The sequence below is a fragment of the Ochlerotatus camptorhynchus genome, unplaced genomic scaffold (genome assembly GCF_037179485.1).
Source record: "Ochlerotatus camptorhynchus isolate MF236.1 unplaced genomic scaffold, CSIRO-AGI_Acam_v1.1 ptg000434l, whole genome shotgun sequence".
Classification (NCBI taxonomy): domain Eukaryota; kingdom Metazoa; phylum Arthropoda; class Insecta; order Diptera; family Culicidae; genus Ochlerotatus; species Ochlerotatus camptorhynchus.
The window spans coordinates 6,040,408-6,060,548 of record NW_027040920.1 but is presented as its reverse complement, the minus strand read 5'-3'; the positions used below and the strand labels follow the sequence as shown (position 1 = coordinate 6,060,548).

The window sequence follows — 20,141 nt, the reverse complement described above, 5'->3', positions numbered from 1 at the left end:
CCTCTTGGACCACAACCAACTGCTTCATCGGTGCATTTCTATTATCATCCACTCCGTCATCCATGCCATCAGCAACAACAGCAACCAATCACTTCATTGGTACATCTCTATTATCGTCATCATCGTCATCATCCATACCAACAACAACAACGACAACGCCGATGACGACGACTACCCGAGCAGGAACGAATATCTCGATACCTTAAATTGGTATGGATGAGCCTGACATAAGAGGTAAAATACCAAAAAATAATACCAAAAAAATGTTCCCACAATAACATTCCAATACCAAATTATGATAATGCAATACCAAAACAATACCACCCTGGTATTCTTGTGGTATCCAAATATCAATTTTTGGTAGTTACAAAGTATTTTCCATGTATTTTTTTGGTATTATTCTTTGGTATTTTACCTCTTATGTCATGCTGGTCAATACCAAATTTTTGTATCAAGATCAGAATTAGGTATTCGTTAGTTATTGTCTCCTGCTCGGGTAAGACTCAGCAATCGGCATAGCAGCCAGCACGATCACTACCCAGCACCCAAGTCCAAACATCAGCAATTCTTCCCCATCAACACAAAGGTAGCACAGTAACGAGCAAGGCATATTCCTACATCAGCAAATGGCCATCCGGCAGCCAACGATGTCACCAACCCTTGGACCCGCCAACGACGGAAGACACCTCAGCAGTTTTGTCGCCTTTGCAACAGCAACACGGCAACCACGTTCCCTCTTTAAATTTATCTTACTCAGCTGATTGATAGGGCTTTGGTAGGTTTGGTTATAATAGAATTCAATAAATCGGTCTCAGTTGGTCTTAGACCTTAGTAGAGTTAACTAGTGTTTTTTTTTTAACTTAAGGTTCTATAAAGGGTAAGTAAATTTGTGTTCGTCTTCTTTTTGAAAAATACATTCACATAATATTAATACAAAAATTTAACACTTGTATTTCATGATTTTAGAACGAAAACTTCTTGGGTAAAACATTTTCACTCTATTTACTTACTTGTGTTCTTTGAAGCATAGCACAATAACACACCATTGAATACATAAAACCTAAAACAACTGCTTCTCAAAACTCTTGGTGAACAAAATTGAACACCAATAAACCCACTTCAACTTTACTGCTTTGCTAGCAATCGTAAAAGTATCATTGAAAAAGCGTTGCCAGATGTATTACCTCTAGCAATGAATTTAAGTTATTATTAAAACAATTGCGAAGTTTGACTCATTAACATAGATGATTGGATGTATTTAATAGTGGATAAATATCTAAAACTGAGTAAATAAAACAAAAACTACCATTCTAGGCATTTTACCGGTCCAATTTAAAAAGCCACAGAAGATTGAATTCAACACTAACAGGGTTGATGGCAGCAGTGCACGTAGCCTGGTATTCACTTTCCCGCTCAGGGGTGTAAACAAACTTGCATACAGCGCAGTCTGGTAGTGTGAATGTTTTGTCTGCTACATTCTTATCCACTAGATAGTGTGACATCACATTTTCTGTTGTATTGAAATGAAGGAAGAAAAGAGATGGATAAGTTTTCCTCACCATACCAGTTGATATTTATGAAACATGGGCAGTTTTAGCGTGGAGACATGCACTTCCAATGAGTTTTATCAATACATTTAGAAAATTATGATCGAAGAATATTTCAAAAAGAAGAAGTAAACAAAATAATGACCCTTTGTAGACCTTAAGTCCGGATGACACATCAAAAAGTTATTTATTTCATAACAACGCTTGGGGAGCTTACTTATTGTGAACAAGCAATGATCATTTGTTCAAAAATGTAAGAGATGAACTAGCCCCAGGCTAAAAATCTCTATAATAAAGACTAAAAAAAAAAAAAAAAATGTTCAAAAATGTTGTAATGAAATTACATATTGTCTGGATCTCACAAGGATTTAATGGATCTCAAACTTAAGAAAATTAAAATGTTAGATAGTTCTCAGTATTGTATTACTCCATCTTTATTGAGGAATGATGAAGTATTCGGTTTTGATACAGTTGTCATTCTTGCCTTCATCGCAAGGAATCTATTCTAAATGAAAGGTTCCGCTATTTATTACCTTCGAAGAGTGAGATCACCCTCCAAAGACGCGCCTCTTTGTCAGTCAAAATTGGATTACTTAGCAAAAAAAAATAAGCAATGACACCGATAATGACCATGCATCATAACCCAAGTCTTAAACACTTCAATCTAGGGAGCAACGAATAGAAGATTAGGAATCACATAGGTGAACTATGTGTGATATTAATTCATTTTTGCCTTTTTTCAAGATCATACGTCCCTTTGAAAAAGTTATCGAGAAATTATCGTATTAGACGATAATAACAGCTGAACATGTTTTTGGAGCCGAGCTATTATCAAAAGAGAGAGTCGATGAAGAGAATCGATCTATGTAGATTGGTCTATTTAAAAGGTTCGGGACCTAACAATACTGCGACCAGTAAATTGATCTATTGTAGTATATCCCGTGTCCTTAGTTTAGTGCATGTCGTATTACTCCATCACTATTGACAAATGATGAAGTATTCGATTTTTTTACAGTTGTCACTCTTGCATTTATCGCAAGGATCCGACTTGAATTGAAAGGTCCCGCTATTTATACCCTTCGGAGTGTTGAAACACCCTCCAAAGGCGTGCCCCTTTGTCAATCAAAATTGGATTCCTTAGCAACAAAATTAAGGTATGACACCGATAATGACCATGCATCAGAACCCTAGTCTTAACCACTTCAAACTAGGGAACAACGAATAGGAGATTAGGAATCACATAGATGAAGACAACTAACTCATTTTTTTCCTTGTTTAAAGATCATCCTCGGTAGACAAAGCCGAGTCTTGTCACTATCAACAAGGCATAAAAAGTAACAAGGACTAAGATGTGTTCCTTGGATTACTGAAAAATCCTATTCCTCTAGTTTGAAGTAGTCAGGACTAGGAATCGGTGGTAGATCTTACATCCCGTAACGTACCACGAAAAGGTGATCTACCCACATTACGGGGCCATTTTGTCGTGATGGTTGAGTAATGTTGAGCTTTTAAGGTGTTCAACACAGATGACGCTAGTAAGCTGTATGTTGTTTGGACAGGTGACGCGCTTGGCACAGCAGCTCACGACAAGCAACTGAAATCCGATCAGTAGCGGTGCAACTTCTTTCTCCTTCTTCGGCGAATGGACCGCTTAGTGGGCTGCAGCTCGCGCTTGCGGGCAGCCTTTCATCGTGTACTGGAGAACAATCTACAACGCCACGCGCCGAAAGCACTGCGGCTGCTGCTGATGATGACCACGGGACACCATCACGCACTCACCACACGCAGTGATTGAATAAACACCGTTCGATGAGACCGGAGTAGATTCGATTTTTAAATCTGTGTTGAGAAAGCGCTTTTCACAGTTAATCGGTGATTTTAATTATTATAGCAACAGTTGCTCATTCATCAATGTTCAATCATGTCCTTTTGAAAATTGATAAAGTGTTCATTTTAGCAGATTCGTAGACGAAATTCCAATTGATTGACTTGTTTAGAATTTATATCCATCCGTTATTGACAGAATTATAAGTGGTCAAAACCTGACCACTTTTCGTAACGTGGTCGGATTTTGGTTTATTGAAATTACACTCCCAATTTGTTGCCGAAAGACGTAATCCTACGCAAAAAAAAAAATCGGTGCGATCAACCCGAGGACTTATCACTATTTACAAAGTATAAAAAATAACGAGGACTTAAATGTGTTCCTTTGATTACTGAAAAATCCAGTTCCCCTAGTTTGAAGTAGTTAAGACTAGAAATCTGTAGTAGATCCAACATCCCATAATGTAACACGAAAATGTATTCTACCCACGTTACTGAGAGTTACTTCATGAATTTTGTAGCTAGATTTTGTTACAGATCTTCTATATTTAATCATCAGACATAGGTGCCAACATTAAATTCTATGACTTTGAATGTATAATTTTCAAAATGGTTTGCTTTAAAATATGGCATAGGGCACATTGAATACATTTCATGCATTTAGTACTTAGAAAAAAAAAGTTCAAAATAAATGTCAATGAATAATTCTTAAGATTCAATAACTTTAAATAAAATTAGTGTTGAGATCCCTAATCCATATATTTTCAAGATTTTTTAACAAAAAAATATATATTTCTGATACAGATTGTAAGTATAAATTCTTCGAATTCAAGTTTAAATAAAAAATCGTGGAATTTGACCAATTATACACTTGGATGACAACCTATGAGCATGAACATTATTTGTATAATAATTATGAGCACTATACAACAACTATTCAAAAACTATTCAAGTGTGACCATGAATTTGCTCATAATGTATTATACAAATAATGGTCATATTCATAGTTTGTCATACAAGTGTATCCGCGGCATAAGACTCAGATAAAATTGCAGGACCTTCCTAGACTACAATTTTATAAACATTCTAGTACATGAATATTAAAAAAAAACTAAAATTATAGAAAATGTAGAAACATGAGTGTTTCAGCGATATATGTAAAAAATCAAATTCTAGATTTTCAAACACTACCCCCTGGAATGGTAGTTTAGGGGGTCAGAAACACCCTTCCAAAATTTGAAGTCATTTGGTTCACGGGAACCCCTCGCCCAAAGGACTTAAAGTTTGTATAGGAAAAATTGACAAAATGTATGGGCAAACGAGCCACTTTCGCATTCTTGGCTCTAGGTGACACTGTACAAAATGTAGAATCTTTGGAGTATTGGGAACATTTTGATTCAAGCCCAGATGTGAATCCAAGTCAACCCCGAACGTTTTTTTTTTTTTCATTATCCATTTATTTGTCAAGGCTCAAATGAGGTAGCTTTGCGGAGCCAAATTACTTTACATGTAATTTTAGATGATGATACATGATGGTCCCACCTTTTACCGCTATGATAGCTTGAACTGGACGATTTATCTTAATATGATATTTTAACTAGGTTAGCAAACAAAATCGAACTGGTTACAGTTACAAATATAAATTTCCTCTAGAGTTTACAGTTGCTTTACAGCGAAATAAATGTGGAAAAGCTCAAGCGTCCACCTCTTAGTTTGCCTTTTTGCCCACGTAAAATATTCATAAGTATTAAAAGCAATCAAGAGTTAATGAACAATCAACAAAGCATCCTATTACACTAGCAACCCCGCAACCTGATGCTATCAAAATTTTCAGCAATGTCAGGAATGCTCACGAACCCCCACCCCCAGGCTGCACCTAAAGCATCTATCACAATTTTTGCAATCCATGCTTTTGTGCCCAAATTCTCCACATTTGAAGCATCTCAACACATCAATCGCGGGAAGTATCGAGCACCGATAAAACCCTACATTTACTTTTTTCGCTCATAACAAACATTTATAAATATCGACATCGACTTCAATTACAACACTAAACCTGTTATACGTGAATCGTGGATTTTCAAACATGTTCACTACTTTTACATCATTAATAGCGATATCTTCATTTTGACTTTTTAAGCAGTCAATAAAGACATCGGAGGAAAACTGATCGCTCATGTTCACTATTTTCAATCTTAAATTTTCAAGACCATTTACATTTATTCTAATGTCCGCCATCCCGCTTTTAACCGCGATGTCAACCTGAGCAGCAATGTGATCTCGCATGCCAGTGATCGAGTCCGAGAGTTGACAAACCTTCTTCATCTCTTCCTCAATCCTTTTGACGCTCGAGATCAGATCATTCTGCTCGTCACAACTCTGATCTGATAGACAACTATCACACTTGAACAGAACAATTGCATTGTCTGCTATAAGCCTCGCCGCAGTCTTAGTGAGTGCCGCACAAGCGAAATGGAACGTTCCATTGCACGGACCTACACACGTAACTGGGAGCCCACTCATAGCAATAGACTGCTCGCATACATTACATACATCCATTTTACCAAACTAAGCAGACATATACAGGGGAGGAGAACACAAAATAAAATTTTACCGTCACAGCTCACTATACAGAAGCAATAGCGCGCCGGGGGAAGAATACAAAATTAAACAAAAACGAGTTGCTAGGCAACCTTTCCTCTACTTATCCTGTTAAAAAAACACAACGGGCACGCACGGCTCTATTTCACACGAGCACAACTCAACAAAAACACTACTTTGTTCGCCATTCTACGGAAGCGTCGTAGTGTACTGTGTCAACACCGCCGTCGACTACGAAGTACATCCGGACGCCCCCGAAGACGTTGACTGATGCCTGCGTTCCTTGGAGAAGGCGATATCCCGAGCCAGAGAACAACACGTGCCAGTATCCCGCTAAAAACTTCATCAGACTCCGTAACACCGTGCGTAGGCAGTACCAACGTACTGGACTGCCTGCCTTGAATCGGGTCCGGATCATCCTCCCAAATTTTGAAGTCATTTAGTTTAAAACTGACTATGCTCATACCATTTGATGTATGTATGGGAACTACTATGGGAAAATGAAAGTGAATGTTCATTTTTTTAAACAATTCACCACATTTATCTACCCAAAATTGTCATAGCTGTGCTTGTTTCAAATTTTCGCTAATCTATTTTATTAATATTCTTTTAGTCTACATATGGCTGCTCTGTATGTAATGATGGGTATAGACAAGAGCGCATACACTTCTCTTTGTTCTCTCTCCAGTTTTCTCTCTGATGCATATGGGTCATTCCGCGCCAAGTGTACACAGCACATGAAATTGACCTCTTCCGATTTGGACCAAATTTAAAGGGAATGTTCATTTAAGTTCAAATTTAAAAAATCCAAACTTTTATGCTAATCGGAGCACCCCTCGGTCAAGGGGCGCATTTTTCATTTTTCGTGATAGTTTGGAAAGCACTACCTTCTTTTGTTCATATCTCCGGAACAAATAAACCTACAAATTGCATTAGGTATTGTTTTAATAAGGAAATTAGACAAGAAATCTAAATCTGTAACTATTATTTCTGTACAAAGTTGCCAAATATTTTTTATTTTTCTTTGAAAACTTTAAATGCATTTTTCTCATAATACGTGTCGTTTAATTTTCATTTTAAGGACACCATCGTGTTCTTCTCCCTTTTTTACATAAGAAACACTTCACGACAAAAATTAATTTGCGTACATCCTGAGTGTTGCATTTTGAATGAACGAAAGTCATGAATTATGAGGGTAAAACTTTTTTTTCCATTTCCTCTTATGAAGTGGATTCATTCTCATGACTTTTTGTGTGAAATAATATTTGAAGAAAAAAAAACGATTATATTACCAAGAACAGTGTTGCCAACTTTAAATATTATATAGCGACCAAAAACTTTAAACGTGATTTTTATAAGTTGATGCATCTAAATATTTGGTTGGATTGCACCATCGTGTCCCACAGCATTGTTACATAAGATAGACTATCTAAAACAAAGTTCAACACAATGTAACATTTTAGGAAAACAAATTAAAGAAAAGTGTTTTTATTTTTTCTGATGCATTTTCTAAAGCAATGGAATTAATATCAAAACTTATTATTTTTAAAGTTTTCAGAATGTAAGTGCACAACGGACCTTAATCTATATTTTTGGTACAAGAACGCCAAAATAACTATTTATGGTCAGCCATAAAACAAGACAAAACTGTAATTTGCTCATGTTTTGCATACGATCCAGAATTTCGAGACCAAATAGATGTCTTTGAAAATGTCATCTATTAACGTATAAAATATGACATTTTTGATTTTTTTTTTCATATATTAGGCGTCTATGTTTAAAGCATCTCTGGCGCATCTGTCTAGTTCATTAGAAGTTTGCAGATACCGAGTGGAAAATGGTGTGTTCTATTCAGGGGGTAAGCCACTTTGCCACCTTGTGTTAAACACATCAAAAACACTCTTCGACACACTCAAACACCCTTCAACCACCATGACAACCAATTTTTCAATCTTTTCTGACAGCACTGCCATTCATTTGATGCTCTTTTGTGTTTTTGTTGATTTTTTTTCTGAAGGGGGGACCTCCAGAAATCAGTAGGATTCCACAAAAAAAAAAAAACTGATCGGGACACCAACGTAGCCCTCACCCCCGCAAAGAAGATTCATCATCAAGCTCAACATTGAAAAAAAAAAACAGACAATTTCAACCTCTAACAAGCTAGAATATCTGTAACTGTATATGAATGAAGCGGATAATAATTATCATATCAATTATTGATCGATAGCTGAAGACAGATATTTCTTTCTAATGTGTTTGATGCCCTTTCGTGGATTTCATATACACAATACCAAATCAGAAAGATCCATCCTACTAGCTGCCGCTTACAAATAGGTTCGTTTTTTTTTGCGAAATTTAGATCCAGAGATTGCTTAGAAAGGGGCGTGCTCGGTTTGGTGATTTGGGCTTGATTGCGACTGGAATTCGGTTGGGATAGATTCGAGAGGACTTTACTGGTTTGAGCCAGAATGCATCATGACATGAGAATGCGTCGGCTGAGGGAGTACTTTTTGAGATCGGAGTGGAACTCCAGACATACATACACAGCACATTCTTTTAGATAGGTGTTGCGGATGACGATCAGGGATGCGAATTTGAATTCCTGTAAGTTTTTTAAATAGACGTGTGCATTATTTCTGGACTTCCGTGCTTTCACTGTGCATGATTAAATTGGTAAATTTTTGGAGAGCAAAAAAAAAAAAGAATTCTGATTATAAACAAAAGTGGATGTAATGCTAACCAGCATTAATTTTCAATAAACGTTTTGACAGCTAGGTCTACATGCAGAAACACCCATAAACACCTTCCGACACCCTAAAACACACAAGAAACACAATTACCCCCCGTAAAGTGGGTAGATCACCTTTTTGTGGTACGTTAAGGGATGTAAGATCTACCACCGATTCCTAGTCCTGACTACTTCAAACAAGGGGAACAGGATTTTTTAGTAATCAAAGGAACACATCTTAGTCCTTGTTACTTTTTATGCCTTGTTGATAGTGACAAAACTTGGCTTTGTCCACCGAGGATGATCTTGAAACAAGGAAAAAATGAGTTAGTTAGTCTTCATCTATGTCTTTCCTAATCTTCTATTCGTTGTTCCCTAATTTGAAGTGCTTAAGACTAGGGTTCTGATGCATGGTCAATATCGGTGTCATTCCTTAGTTTTGTTGCTAAGGAATCCAATTTTGACTGACAAAGGGGCATGCCTTTGGAGGGTGTTTCAATATTCCGGAGGGTATAAATAGCGGGACCTTTCAATAAGAGTCGGATCCTTGAGATAACTGCAAGAATGATAACTGTAAAAAAATCGAATACTTCATCATTTCTCAATAGTGATGGAGTAATGCGACATGCACTAAACTAAGGACACGAGAAATACTACAATAGATCAAATTACTGGTCGCAGTGGTGTTAGGTCCCGAACAGTGGAACACAATTACAAGCTTCGTTCTGGTGTTACGGAACTGAAAAGTGTTTGTGATGGCCATGCTAAGCAATATGGAGACCTGTATGCGATAATGCAACGACAGTGCTGCAACCCATTGAATCTGCATACAGTTATTCGTCGCAAGAGTTTGAAACCAATTTCTGCACGGTTTCATGACGAGTACAATAAGAACTTTGCCAAAAAATTATCGAAGGTCGGAAAGTATGCGTGCAATGTCATCTGGCGGTTAAAAAAACATGGATAATCACTAGCCATCTGCAGGTAACATTCATCTTGAATTATTCATTTCAATCCCAGCCGTCCGAAAGCACGTCTATATTGTAGCGAAACAATCCGAGTTTTTCAAATTCACTCGTCATAGCTTACGTAAAGGTGAAGTCGTTGTAGTGGCAGATTTCTCTGAAAACTATTCTTTTGTGTTTTTAAGTGTACAGGAAATTCATTATAATAATTTGCTGGCAACCGTTCACACTTTTGCTGCCTACACTGTACACCAGAATAAAGTTGTACCATTGAACTGCGTCATAATGTCCGATACTCTAGAGCACAGCACAACAACATTTCATGCTTTCCAGCGTCATTTAATAGAGTATCTCAAATCCTAGGTATCACAGTTGTCCAAAATCTCGTACTTCTCCGATGGTGGTACCCTGGTTTTCAACGAAAGCAAATTTGGGGTGCCCACTGAGTGGCACTACTTTGTTACGGCACATGGCAAAGGACCAAGCGACGGATTGGGATGAACTTTGAAGAGATTGGCAACGCGAGCTAGTTTACAAGAAGCCACTATTCACACGCCAAAGGAGCTCTATGACTGGGCAATGAAAAATTGCAATACAAACGTTACATTTGTGTCATCTGAGATCTGTTCCGAAGAAAAACAAATACTGTTCCACCGTTTTTCATCAGCTGCATCTATTCCCGGTATTCGTTCAATACATGCAGCAGCTCCTTCTGGTATTGATACCATTATTACGAAAACTGTTTCTGGTGCCAAAACTGGTTCAGCTTTTAGAGTTGTGGCAACGAAACGTGCAAAGCAAGTGGATTCGAATAATAATAGGAAGAAATCATCACGAAGTGCTAGCCTTGAGAAGAAAAATAAGTCAATTGTAATTTATGATTAACATTGTTATAATAAAATGAAAGAAGCAAAACGATCAGTGTTTGATGCAATATTTTATGTTTTGGAATGTCTCGTTTAAATTATTGCTAGTGTAAAGTTTTCAGCCACCAAATAATATTTAAATTTGTCAACACTATTGTTGGTTTTATCATACCTATTTTGTTTCTATCAAGTATTATTTAACACAGTAAGTCATGAGAATTAATCTTATTACGAGGAAACGTTACAAAAATATCCCTAATAATTTATGACTTTCGTTCATTCAAAATGCAATATCTCAGGAACTACGCAAATTACTTTTTGTCGTTAAGTGTTTCTTATGTAAAAAAAAAGAAGAAGAACACGATGGTGTCCTTAGAATGAAAATTAAATGACACGTATTATGAGAAAACTGCATTTAAAGTTTTCAAACAAAAATAAAAAATATTTGGCAACACTTTACAGAAACACAAGTTACAGATTTAGATTTCTTGTCTTATTTCCTTATTAAAACAATACCTAATGCAATTTGTAATTTTATTCGTTCCGGAGATATGAACAAAAGAAAGTAGTGGTTTCTAAAAAAATAATGAAAAATTAAAAATGTGCCCCTTGATCGAGGGGTGCTTCGATCAGCATACAACTTGGAATTTTTAGAATTCGAACTTAAATGAACATTCCCTCCAAATTTGGTCCAAATCGGAAGAGGTCAATTTCACTTTTGCAATTTTTTGTGACCGCTTGGCGCGGCATGACCCATATGCATGAGATGCCGATATTTGCATCAGTAACGACATAAATGTTATGAAAACCCTACTTTCTAATGCCACATGATTAAGCTTTGAATAATGTAAATAGTTATTCCAATCAGGCTTGTTAATCAATAACCGTCGATAACAACGGTTATCTATTAACAACCCTGATTCCAATCTTTAAAAAAATCCATAGCCCAAGTAGCATCATTTCTTTTCCCAAGCGCAGTAAAACATGTTCGAAGCAACTCACCTTAATCTGTACTCCTGCATGCTAGCCTGGTAGGATGGCGGTGGTGGCCGATGCTGGAACTCCGGATACAGCAGCCCGTGGGGTGTGCTGCCACCCCGCCCACAGGGCCGTCGCGAACATCGCCCCAGGTCCACGGTGGATCCCAGCCCAAGACACGGTGGCGCTCCGGGAGCCGTCATTCGCCAGGCAGCTCCGCTCACGGTCACCAGAATCACTCCAACACCTGCGATGGGAAAGAGAATGAGAGACACAAAGTTATCAATTGATGCCTGCACAAAAGCCGGACCCGGTGGGTGTTCGATCTAATCTAGCTTAATGAATGGCGAATGAAATTAAATAATGAGCATAATTGAACAAGCGAGAAAATCTAAATGAATTATAAGATAAAACAAACGGCAAGTTATAAAGTTTCCTCGGTGCTGCTCTACTCAAGCGGGGCGCTGCTTGAAGCAAAAGATGGAACACTTTTTAAGTGGTCTGTTCCGAGGCGTGTCCCATACTTCGGCTGGTCTGAGTCCCGCCACCATCGCCGAGGGAAAAGTTTTTTAATTAAGATGTTAATTTACGTTTTCTTCCTGACGCAATTTCTCATGCACACGACGCGCAAACGATAATGTCATCAAACGACCGAACGAGAAACTATCGTACCGGAAGAGCACCCCACTGCTGCTGCATCTTGGGGAGAGGTAACTGTTAATCGGAAGCATAGAAGCTGTAGAAGTTTTGAGCTACTGTTTGCAGTGCTAGCATAATATTGAAACATTTATGTTCGAAGAGCGTGGTTTCGCAAAGTTGAAATTCATTTAAAGTTTAGGTGTGACTTAAAGTCTTTCCATTAATCACCCCATCTAGATCGCCAAACAGCCAGCAGCGGCAGTAAGAACCAGCATTACATCGAGAACTGGCCACGGAATGCACTGACCGAGACAGCATTTATGGCCAATCAAGTGAATGAATTGAATAAATTGCACACCGCAACCTGCACGCCCCTTTCGTCGTCGTCGTCGTCATCGTCGATTGCCATAAGGCTCCGCGGTGACTTAATTTTCTTCACACTCACACGACCCAGCAGCGGGTGACAACTGACTGCCAAGACAAGATTATAATAAATCGATCACGTTGCCGTTGCATTCTCGTTAGTGCAAGCTTCCCACGGGTCTCACGGAGTGATGGTCATATCTGGTGATCACATCGGTTTTCGTTGTTGGTGGTGTCGGATTGAGTGATCTTTTTTGTCCTTTGGTTTGTTTTCCATCGATCTTGTTTACCGACGCCAGGGAGGCAGCTCCCACACCTGGACCCTACCTATCGATCCATCAACTCATGAACCGGGGACCAACGGTTTTACTTCCCTTCCGAAGGAAGGCGTGAGCAGAGATGTTATACCTCAGAACATCCCGGCGGCACCGACTGGGATTGAACCCAGGCCTGCTGGGGTGAGAGGTAATCAAGCTTACCACTTCACCACCGGCGCCGCTAAAGTGATCTTTTTAATATGGGCTTAGGTACTGATGAATTGTTGTATGATGGATGATATTTTTGTCATGGGGTGATAAAGGTTGATTACATCCTTAAAGTATTGAATAGCCTATAAATCTTAGAAGCACTCTTTTGAACGACCGCTGCTTTTCTGTGTTACCTCCGAAGTAATATTGCTAGTTCTGTCAAGGATTTCACGAATTCTTCAACAATAATTCATGATCAGCATGCTAAATCCAAAATTGTTACTTCGGCTATGCTATCCTTATTCATCAGAAATTCCCTTTAAATTTTCCCATACGGTGTCCCAGAAAGTATAAGCACAGTTAATTATTGGAAAAAAACAACGTTATGTCAATGAACTCAAATTTTTATTCCATATATGGGCCATTCCAGCTCAAGTGGGTACACCACCTGTGGTCGATGTCACCGATTTGAGCCAAACTTGGCCACAACGCTTATTTTGGCGCTGAAAAAAACGTCTTTTTTTATTTTGCTCTGAAGTGCCTAGATCCCTCTCGGCTACAACCCTGGATTTACGAGATTTTTAAAAATTTCATCTTTCAGAAGAGATTACTCCACAACTAAATAACCCAAGTAACATTTCAAGTTTTATCATGGTTTTAAAGTGTTCTACAAGTCTAAATCATGGTCATCAGAACCCTAATAAAACCCTAATTGCTACTTGGGAAGCTATTCGCGATCTTTTTTTTTTTTTTTAATAATTCGTTTATTTTTCCAGGCTCATTTGCTGTAGCTTTGCGGAGCCGATATTCATTGTTTAGATAACAAAATTACTTAAAACTAACGTTAGTAAAGCGGGGGCCGATTACTCGCGGCTATCTCGAGGTTAGGGGTAACAAATTGTAACAAATGGATGGCAGGGTAGGGATTGTGAACACAAGGTTTGGAGAGCAATGTGCTCTTGATCTCGAACTAGGCGACACTCTGATGAAAAAGACAAACATGGGGGTACACCGATGGGTAGCTAACAACTTGGGAGAACACAAGATGACACTAACTTCTAAATCCTCAAATCTATCCGTTTTAAAAACACATAAATTAAATTCAAATAGTCAAGGTCTCGACTCGCCAAGACATCTCTAACGGGTATCGCGGGTTGTTTTCCTCGGGCCCTGAGGGATGTGGATAACTCAGATCTGGCAACACGGTGTAAGGTACACGACGAAATAACATGCTCGATATCGTGATAACCACTGCCACACACACATAAATTGCTGCCTGAGAGCCCAATTCGATAGAAGTGCGAGTCTAACGAGCAGTGATTGGACATAAGCCTTGATATAACGCGTATAAAGTCGCGGCTCATGTCCAACCCTTTGAACCATGGTTTGTTCGACACCTGTGGGAGAATAGAATGTAACCATCATCCCAATTCACCATCATTCCATTTGTGTTGCCAACTGATGAGGACTTGCTGGCGAGCAATGGAGAAAAATTCGTTGAAGGCGATTTGTCGCTCAAAAATATCGCCTTCCATAGCGCCCACCTTAGCCAATGAGTCCGCTTTCTCATTACCCGGAATTGAGCAATGAGATGGGACCCAAGCTAAGGTGATAGTATAGGAGCAGTTAGATAAAGCACTCAGTTTAGTTCGTATTTCAGGCAGGAAATACGAGGAGTGCTTCATCGGCCTCATTGAACGAATAGCCTCCAATGAGCTAAGACTATTCGTAAAAATGAAATAATGGTCAGAAGGTAGTGAGGCAATTCGCTCTACTGCGTAAAATATAGCTGCGAGTTCCGCAACGTATACGGAGCATGGTTTCTGCAGTTTATAGGAGGCGCTATGAAATTGATTAAATACACCAAATCCAGTGGAAGCATTTATGGTTGACCCATCTGTGAAAAATCTTTTATCGTTACTTACATGGTGGTACTTGATTGCAAAAATTGAGGGAACAACCATCGACCGATGGTGATCTGGTATTCCATGGATTTCTTGCATCATGGTCAGATCAAAATTTACAGAGGAACTATAGAAGGCTTGAAAGCAATCACGATTGGAGATTAATGAAGAAGGACCAACCTCCAGCGTCATGTACTCATAGTACAAACTCAGGAATCTTGTTTGAGGATTTTGGTCGAGCAGCTTCTCAAAGTGTTCTATAACCAAAGGATTCAATACTTCACAATGGATGAGGAACCGGAAAGACAGCTCAGCGAAACGATCTGTCAGTGGGAGAACACCCGCGAGTACTTCGAGGCTCATCGTATGCGTCGAGTGCATACAGCCAAGCGCGATTCGGAGGCAACGGTATTGAACTCGTTGCAGCTTCAATATATGTGTTTTCGCCGCGGATTGAAAGCAGAAGCTACCGTACTCTAGAACCGACAGGATGGTTGTTCGATACAACCTGATAAGATCTTCCGGGTGTGCTCCCCACCAAGTTCCGGTAATTGTACGAAGAAAATTGATTCTTTGTTGGCATTTTTGTTTTAGATACGCAATATGTTTTCCCCATGTGCATTTGGAATCGAACCAGACACCTAAATACTTGAAAGATATACTTTGAGTGATTGTTCTACCCTTTAGTTGAAGCTGTAACTGTGCAGGATGATGCTTCCTAGAAAAAACAACCAACTCAGTTTTCTCCGGAGAGAATTCGATACCCAGCTTCATAGCCCAAGTAGACAAATTGTCTAAGGTATCTTGCAATGGTCCTTGCAGGTCCGGTGCACTTGGCCCTTTAACGGACACAACCCCGTCATCTGCAAGCTGCCTTAGCGAGCAATTTTCATCAAGACAACCATCAATGTCTTTTACATAGAAATTATAAAGAAGGGGGCTTAAACATGAACCCTGGGGGAGACCCATGTAACTAATTCGTGAAGTTGTCGAGTTTGCATGAGAAAAGCTCATATATTTCTCAGACAACAAGTTGCTCAAATAATTGTTCATAATTGGTGAAAGCCCACTATCGTGGAGTTTATCCGAAAGGACATCGATACAAACAGAATCAAAAGCCCCCTTAATGTCCAAGAAAACTAAACCCATTTGCTGTTTTTGCGCATAGGCCAGTTGAATTTCAGTTGAAAGCAACGCAAGACAGTCGCTCGTTCCTTTGCCTCTTCGAAATCCAAATTGCGTATCTGAAAGTAAACCATTCGACTCGACCCATTTGTCTAGACGAAAAAGAATCATTTTCTCCAACAATTTCCGTATACAGGACAGCATCGCGATGGGACGGTACGAGTTATAATCCGATGCGGGTTTACCGGGTTTTCGAATGGCGATAACTCTTACTTGCCTCCAGTCATCCGGAACAATGTTGTTCTCCATAAATTGATTGAATAAGTTCAACAAGCGTCTCTTCGCGACGTCTGGGAGATTTTTAAGCAAGTTGAACTTGATTCTATCCATTCCTGGAGCTGAGTTGTTACATGAGAGGAGAGCAAGTGAGAATTCCACCATCGAAAACGGAGAATCTATTTCGTTACTACCCGACGGACTATCACGAACGTTGGTTTGAACCGACACCGAATCCAGGCAAACTTTCTGCGCGAAGCTGAATATCCAACTGTCTGAGTACTCCTTGTCTTCGTTAACCGGTGATGACGCGTTGCGCATTCTCCTGCCGACATTCCAGAGTGTTCTCATGGAAGTCTCTCTCGACAAACCATCGACGAACCGACGCCAGTAACCGCGTTTTTTGGCTTTAATCAAGCCCTTAAAAGTTTTCTCGAGGTCGGTGTACCGATTCGTGATCTTAGAACGTAAATTTTAAATTTTTTTTTTCTAATGTAGATTCTTATAGGTGTACTCACATTTTATTTGTGCTATAGTAACTACAGTAAACAAGCTGATTACCGGCAGATATCAAATGTATCAAAATATGGCCTATTTTCACCATGAGCGGGATTTTTAATTTCCTAATATTTTGGGCTCGAATTTTCACCACAATTTGGAAAACTCTTCTACTTGATGAGTTTCGAAAGGCAAATGATTTGAACAAATAGTTTTTGAGATATGACCAGATGAGTGAGTGATAGTTTTGAGTTTTTTTGGTGGAAAATCAATGCTAGATAATATTTTTTTATTTTTTCTTGCATTCCTTCACACATTTTCTGGACAGGATTCTTATAATATGAAATCAAAACTTACTCATTTAATAACTTCTGTCCACAATTTAATTGTGGTCCTAAAAGTGAACAATACATTCCTATGGGATACAGCCAGAACGTTATGATATAGATAGATCAGCAGGTACACATATAAAATTTCCGTTGTGGATGACAGCTGCTACTCAGTATTTTTACTATAGTTACTTTAACAAAAAAAAAATTTGAATACACATATGTGAATTAACATTAAAAAAAAACATTCAAATTGACGTTCTAATGTCACGAATAGCTTATTTAGTTGTGAAGTTATCTTTTCTGAAAGTTGAAATTTTTACAAAATTCTCGAAAATCCAGGGTTGTAGCCCAGAAGGATCTAGGCACTTTAGAGTAAAATCAAAAAAGGAGTTTGTTCAGAGTTCCAAAATAAGCGTTTTGGCCAAGTTTGCCTCAAATCGGTGACAACGACCAAAACTTTATTAAATTCGGTACCGACTTGAGCTGGAATGACCCATTATAGCTTTCTCTTTCAATTGGATTCAATTAATCCCCAGTTCCTTCAATCGGATGCCATGTGTAGTGGATATGGTAGATGTTGTAAATAAATTCACTAGTTATGCTTAAGTGCGTTGATAAAAATGAATAAATGGCCAAGTAAATGATAACACCGACTTATTCGTACTAAACATCGAAAGCAACGAGAATGACAATTGAACGAAAATCGGATAGTTTCGTTTCTGATTCGGGCAGACAGTCTCGCGCTTTGTGAGTGAGTCTACTTTCGGAGCGAAATATGCATATGATGTATTCAGCCCGGTTTACATTAGAGGGAATGTTATATAAAGGCTAGACAGAGATAACAAATCAGGATCAATCGCCGATTAGGGTTTCGCGTCCGGCATGAGAACAAACGAAAATCATTCTGTTGACGATTGTTACGAAGTTATCACGCACACAGGACTTGGTCACTACACCATGGAGCAAACTTTTGATCTGACACTGCCCATGAGCATCAGCACAGATTCCTTGGCAAAAATGTTGGCCAGCTTCGTTCAGTCTTTTTCAATTTCTTCGATTGAATTCGCTGCCCTAAAGTGTTTCCGTAGATAACCCTTGGAAAGATCCCAAAAAGTTTCGATTGACCGGGCCTCTGGACCAGAGCGTAAAATTATTGACTGCTTAGGCTGAGTGCGAAAGCACTGCACTATTCAATTCATTGCTCTGTCCAGACCGTGTGTACAGAGCGGTAAAGGACGAGGCAATGAAAGAGCCAACAAAAATATTCAGTCACTCACGAACAGGTGACTCACACCGCTTGTCTTCGCTCACACAGCATGCAATTGAGTCATTTTTCCATAGAAAATGTACGCTCATTCATTCAAAACTAGGATTGGGTACCATTACGGAAGAATAAACGTGCTGACCGAGCTACTGACTGAGTGCTCGGCTGTCAGAGACTCGTTTACTTCTCAATCATTCAGACTCTCAGTGAATGATGAGGCAGAGAGCAGTTCATATTCATATGAAAATGACTCATTGAACCTGACTGTTTTACGCACTGCTCTGGACAATTCGGAGGATTCATCTCTTTTGGCACGTATTGCATATTATTTGCTTTGTACCGTGTCTTTCGAGTAGCATTGTCACCAAATCGTATCAAAATAATACTGGGCCATCATGTTGACGGATCATGAGCCGCAGACGCCGATTCAAACAATCCCCTACGTAAATTTCAGTGTTCATCGCCTCGTTCGTCACAAACATCTTTGACAACTTGCCACACTAATGTCCCAAGAAACATTTTACGTTTTATGAAGTACTACAACACTACTATAAAACAATAGTCATAAAACTCTGGTCAAGACAGCTTTGCCTTTATTACATCCACCAAAACCTCATTAAGACTAGAATCTGTCTAGTTGGGCCACCCTGGATAAGGTTTTGAAGGGCATATTTTCAAGGCACTTCAAGATTGATTTGCTGCAAAATGGTTAAGGACTGTTCAATAAAGAAAGTGGAAACCTGTTTATCAATGGTTAAGGGTTAAAACGTAACGAAAAATTGTGAGTTTTCGCTCAGTGTGTAGAAACATTGTTTATTTTGGTAACACACCTGAAAAATAAAAAAAAAAACTAAAAAGTGAGGAATTTCAAACCATGGGTCGGATTAGCTTATTGACTCGCAGATTAATTCTTCACAAATGGTATTCCGACAAATTAAAATTGTCGTTTCGAGAATTGGCAACAAGCGTGAAATGCAGTAAATCTACAGTGTTCAAGATTGTTAAAAGTTGGAAAAACGTTTTCTCTTGCAGATTCACCGAAATCTGGGCGCAAAAAGGGTGTTCCGATCGTGAAATTGCCACAAAATTGAACATTAACGTTGGAACTGTGCAGAATATCAAAAAACGCAACAATATCAGAACCTACAAGAAGAAAAAAGCACCCAAAAGGACGGATTCACCGAAAGCTTCTTCGAAAATACGGTCACGGAACTTGTATGACGATCTCCTTCAAAAGCCGAACCGGTGCATTTTGATGAACGACGAGACGTACGTCAAATTGGATACCAGTACACTTCCCGGGCCGCAATTTTTCAACGTTGAAAAAAATTGAAAAAAAAGGTTATTGACGAAAGCTTGGTGATCTTCTGGTCCCGGTTTACTCTCTCGACCCCAAGTAAGGGGTGCATTTTCCAACAGGGCCACTTTATCCACACCACGTGCAATACGCTTTTGTCACCATGATAAAAAAAAACAGGAGAGTGCCAAAAAAAAAACACACCAACCCGCTACACAAATCCACTCACAAAGTTTTTACCGAAACATTCATCCAGCGCTTTTTATATTGTGTGTGTGTGTGTGTGTATGTCTCCCTTCTAGGTTACCGCCACCGAGTAACCACCAGTTCATGATTTATGAATGAACTTTTCCGCCTCGAATGGCACAGGAAGCCGGAACTTCGAGGCGGGGAGAAAGTCCCCTCCAACGACCGACGACGGTGTGCAAGTTTTTCTATCGTTTTTCCTGTTTTGCACATGCCAAGGG

The 20,141-nt window shown here is 39.0% G+C and overlaps 1 protein-coding gene across 1 annotated transcript in view; it reads right to left on the bottom strand.

Moving 5' to 3' along the window:
- Positions 1-20,141, bottom strand: part of LOC135711669 (uncharacterized) — a 506,190-nt gene that overhangs the window by 9,038 nt on the left and 477,011 nt on the right. The window contains exon 5 of the mRNA XM_065234581.1: positions 11,534-11,756. Within this exon, the coding sequence (XP_065090653.1) occupies positions 11,534-11,756 (223 nt within the window). The remainder of the gene's footprint in view (positions 1-11,533; positions 11,757-20,141) is intronic.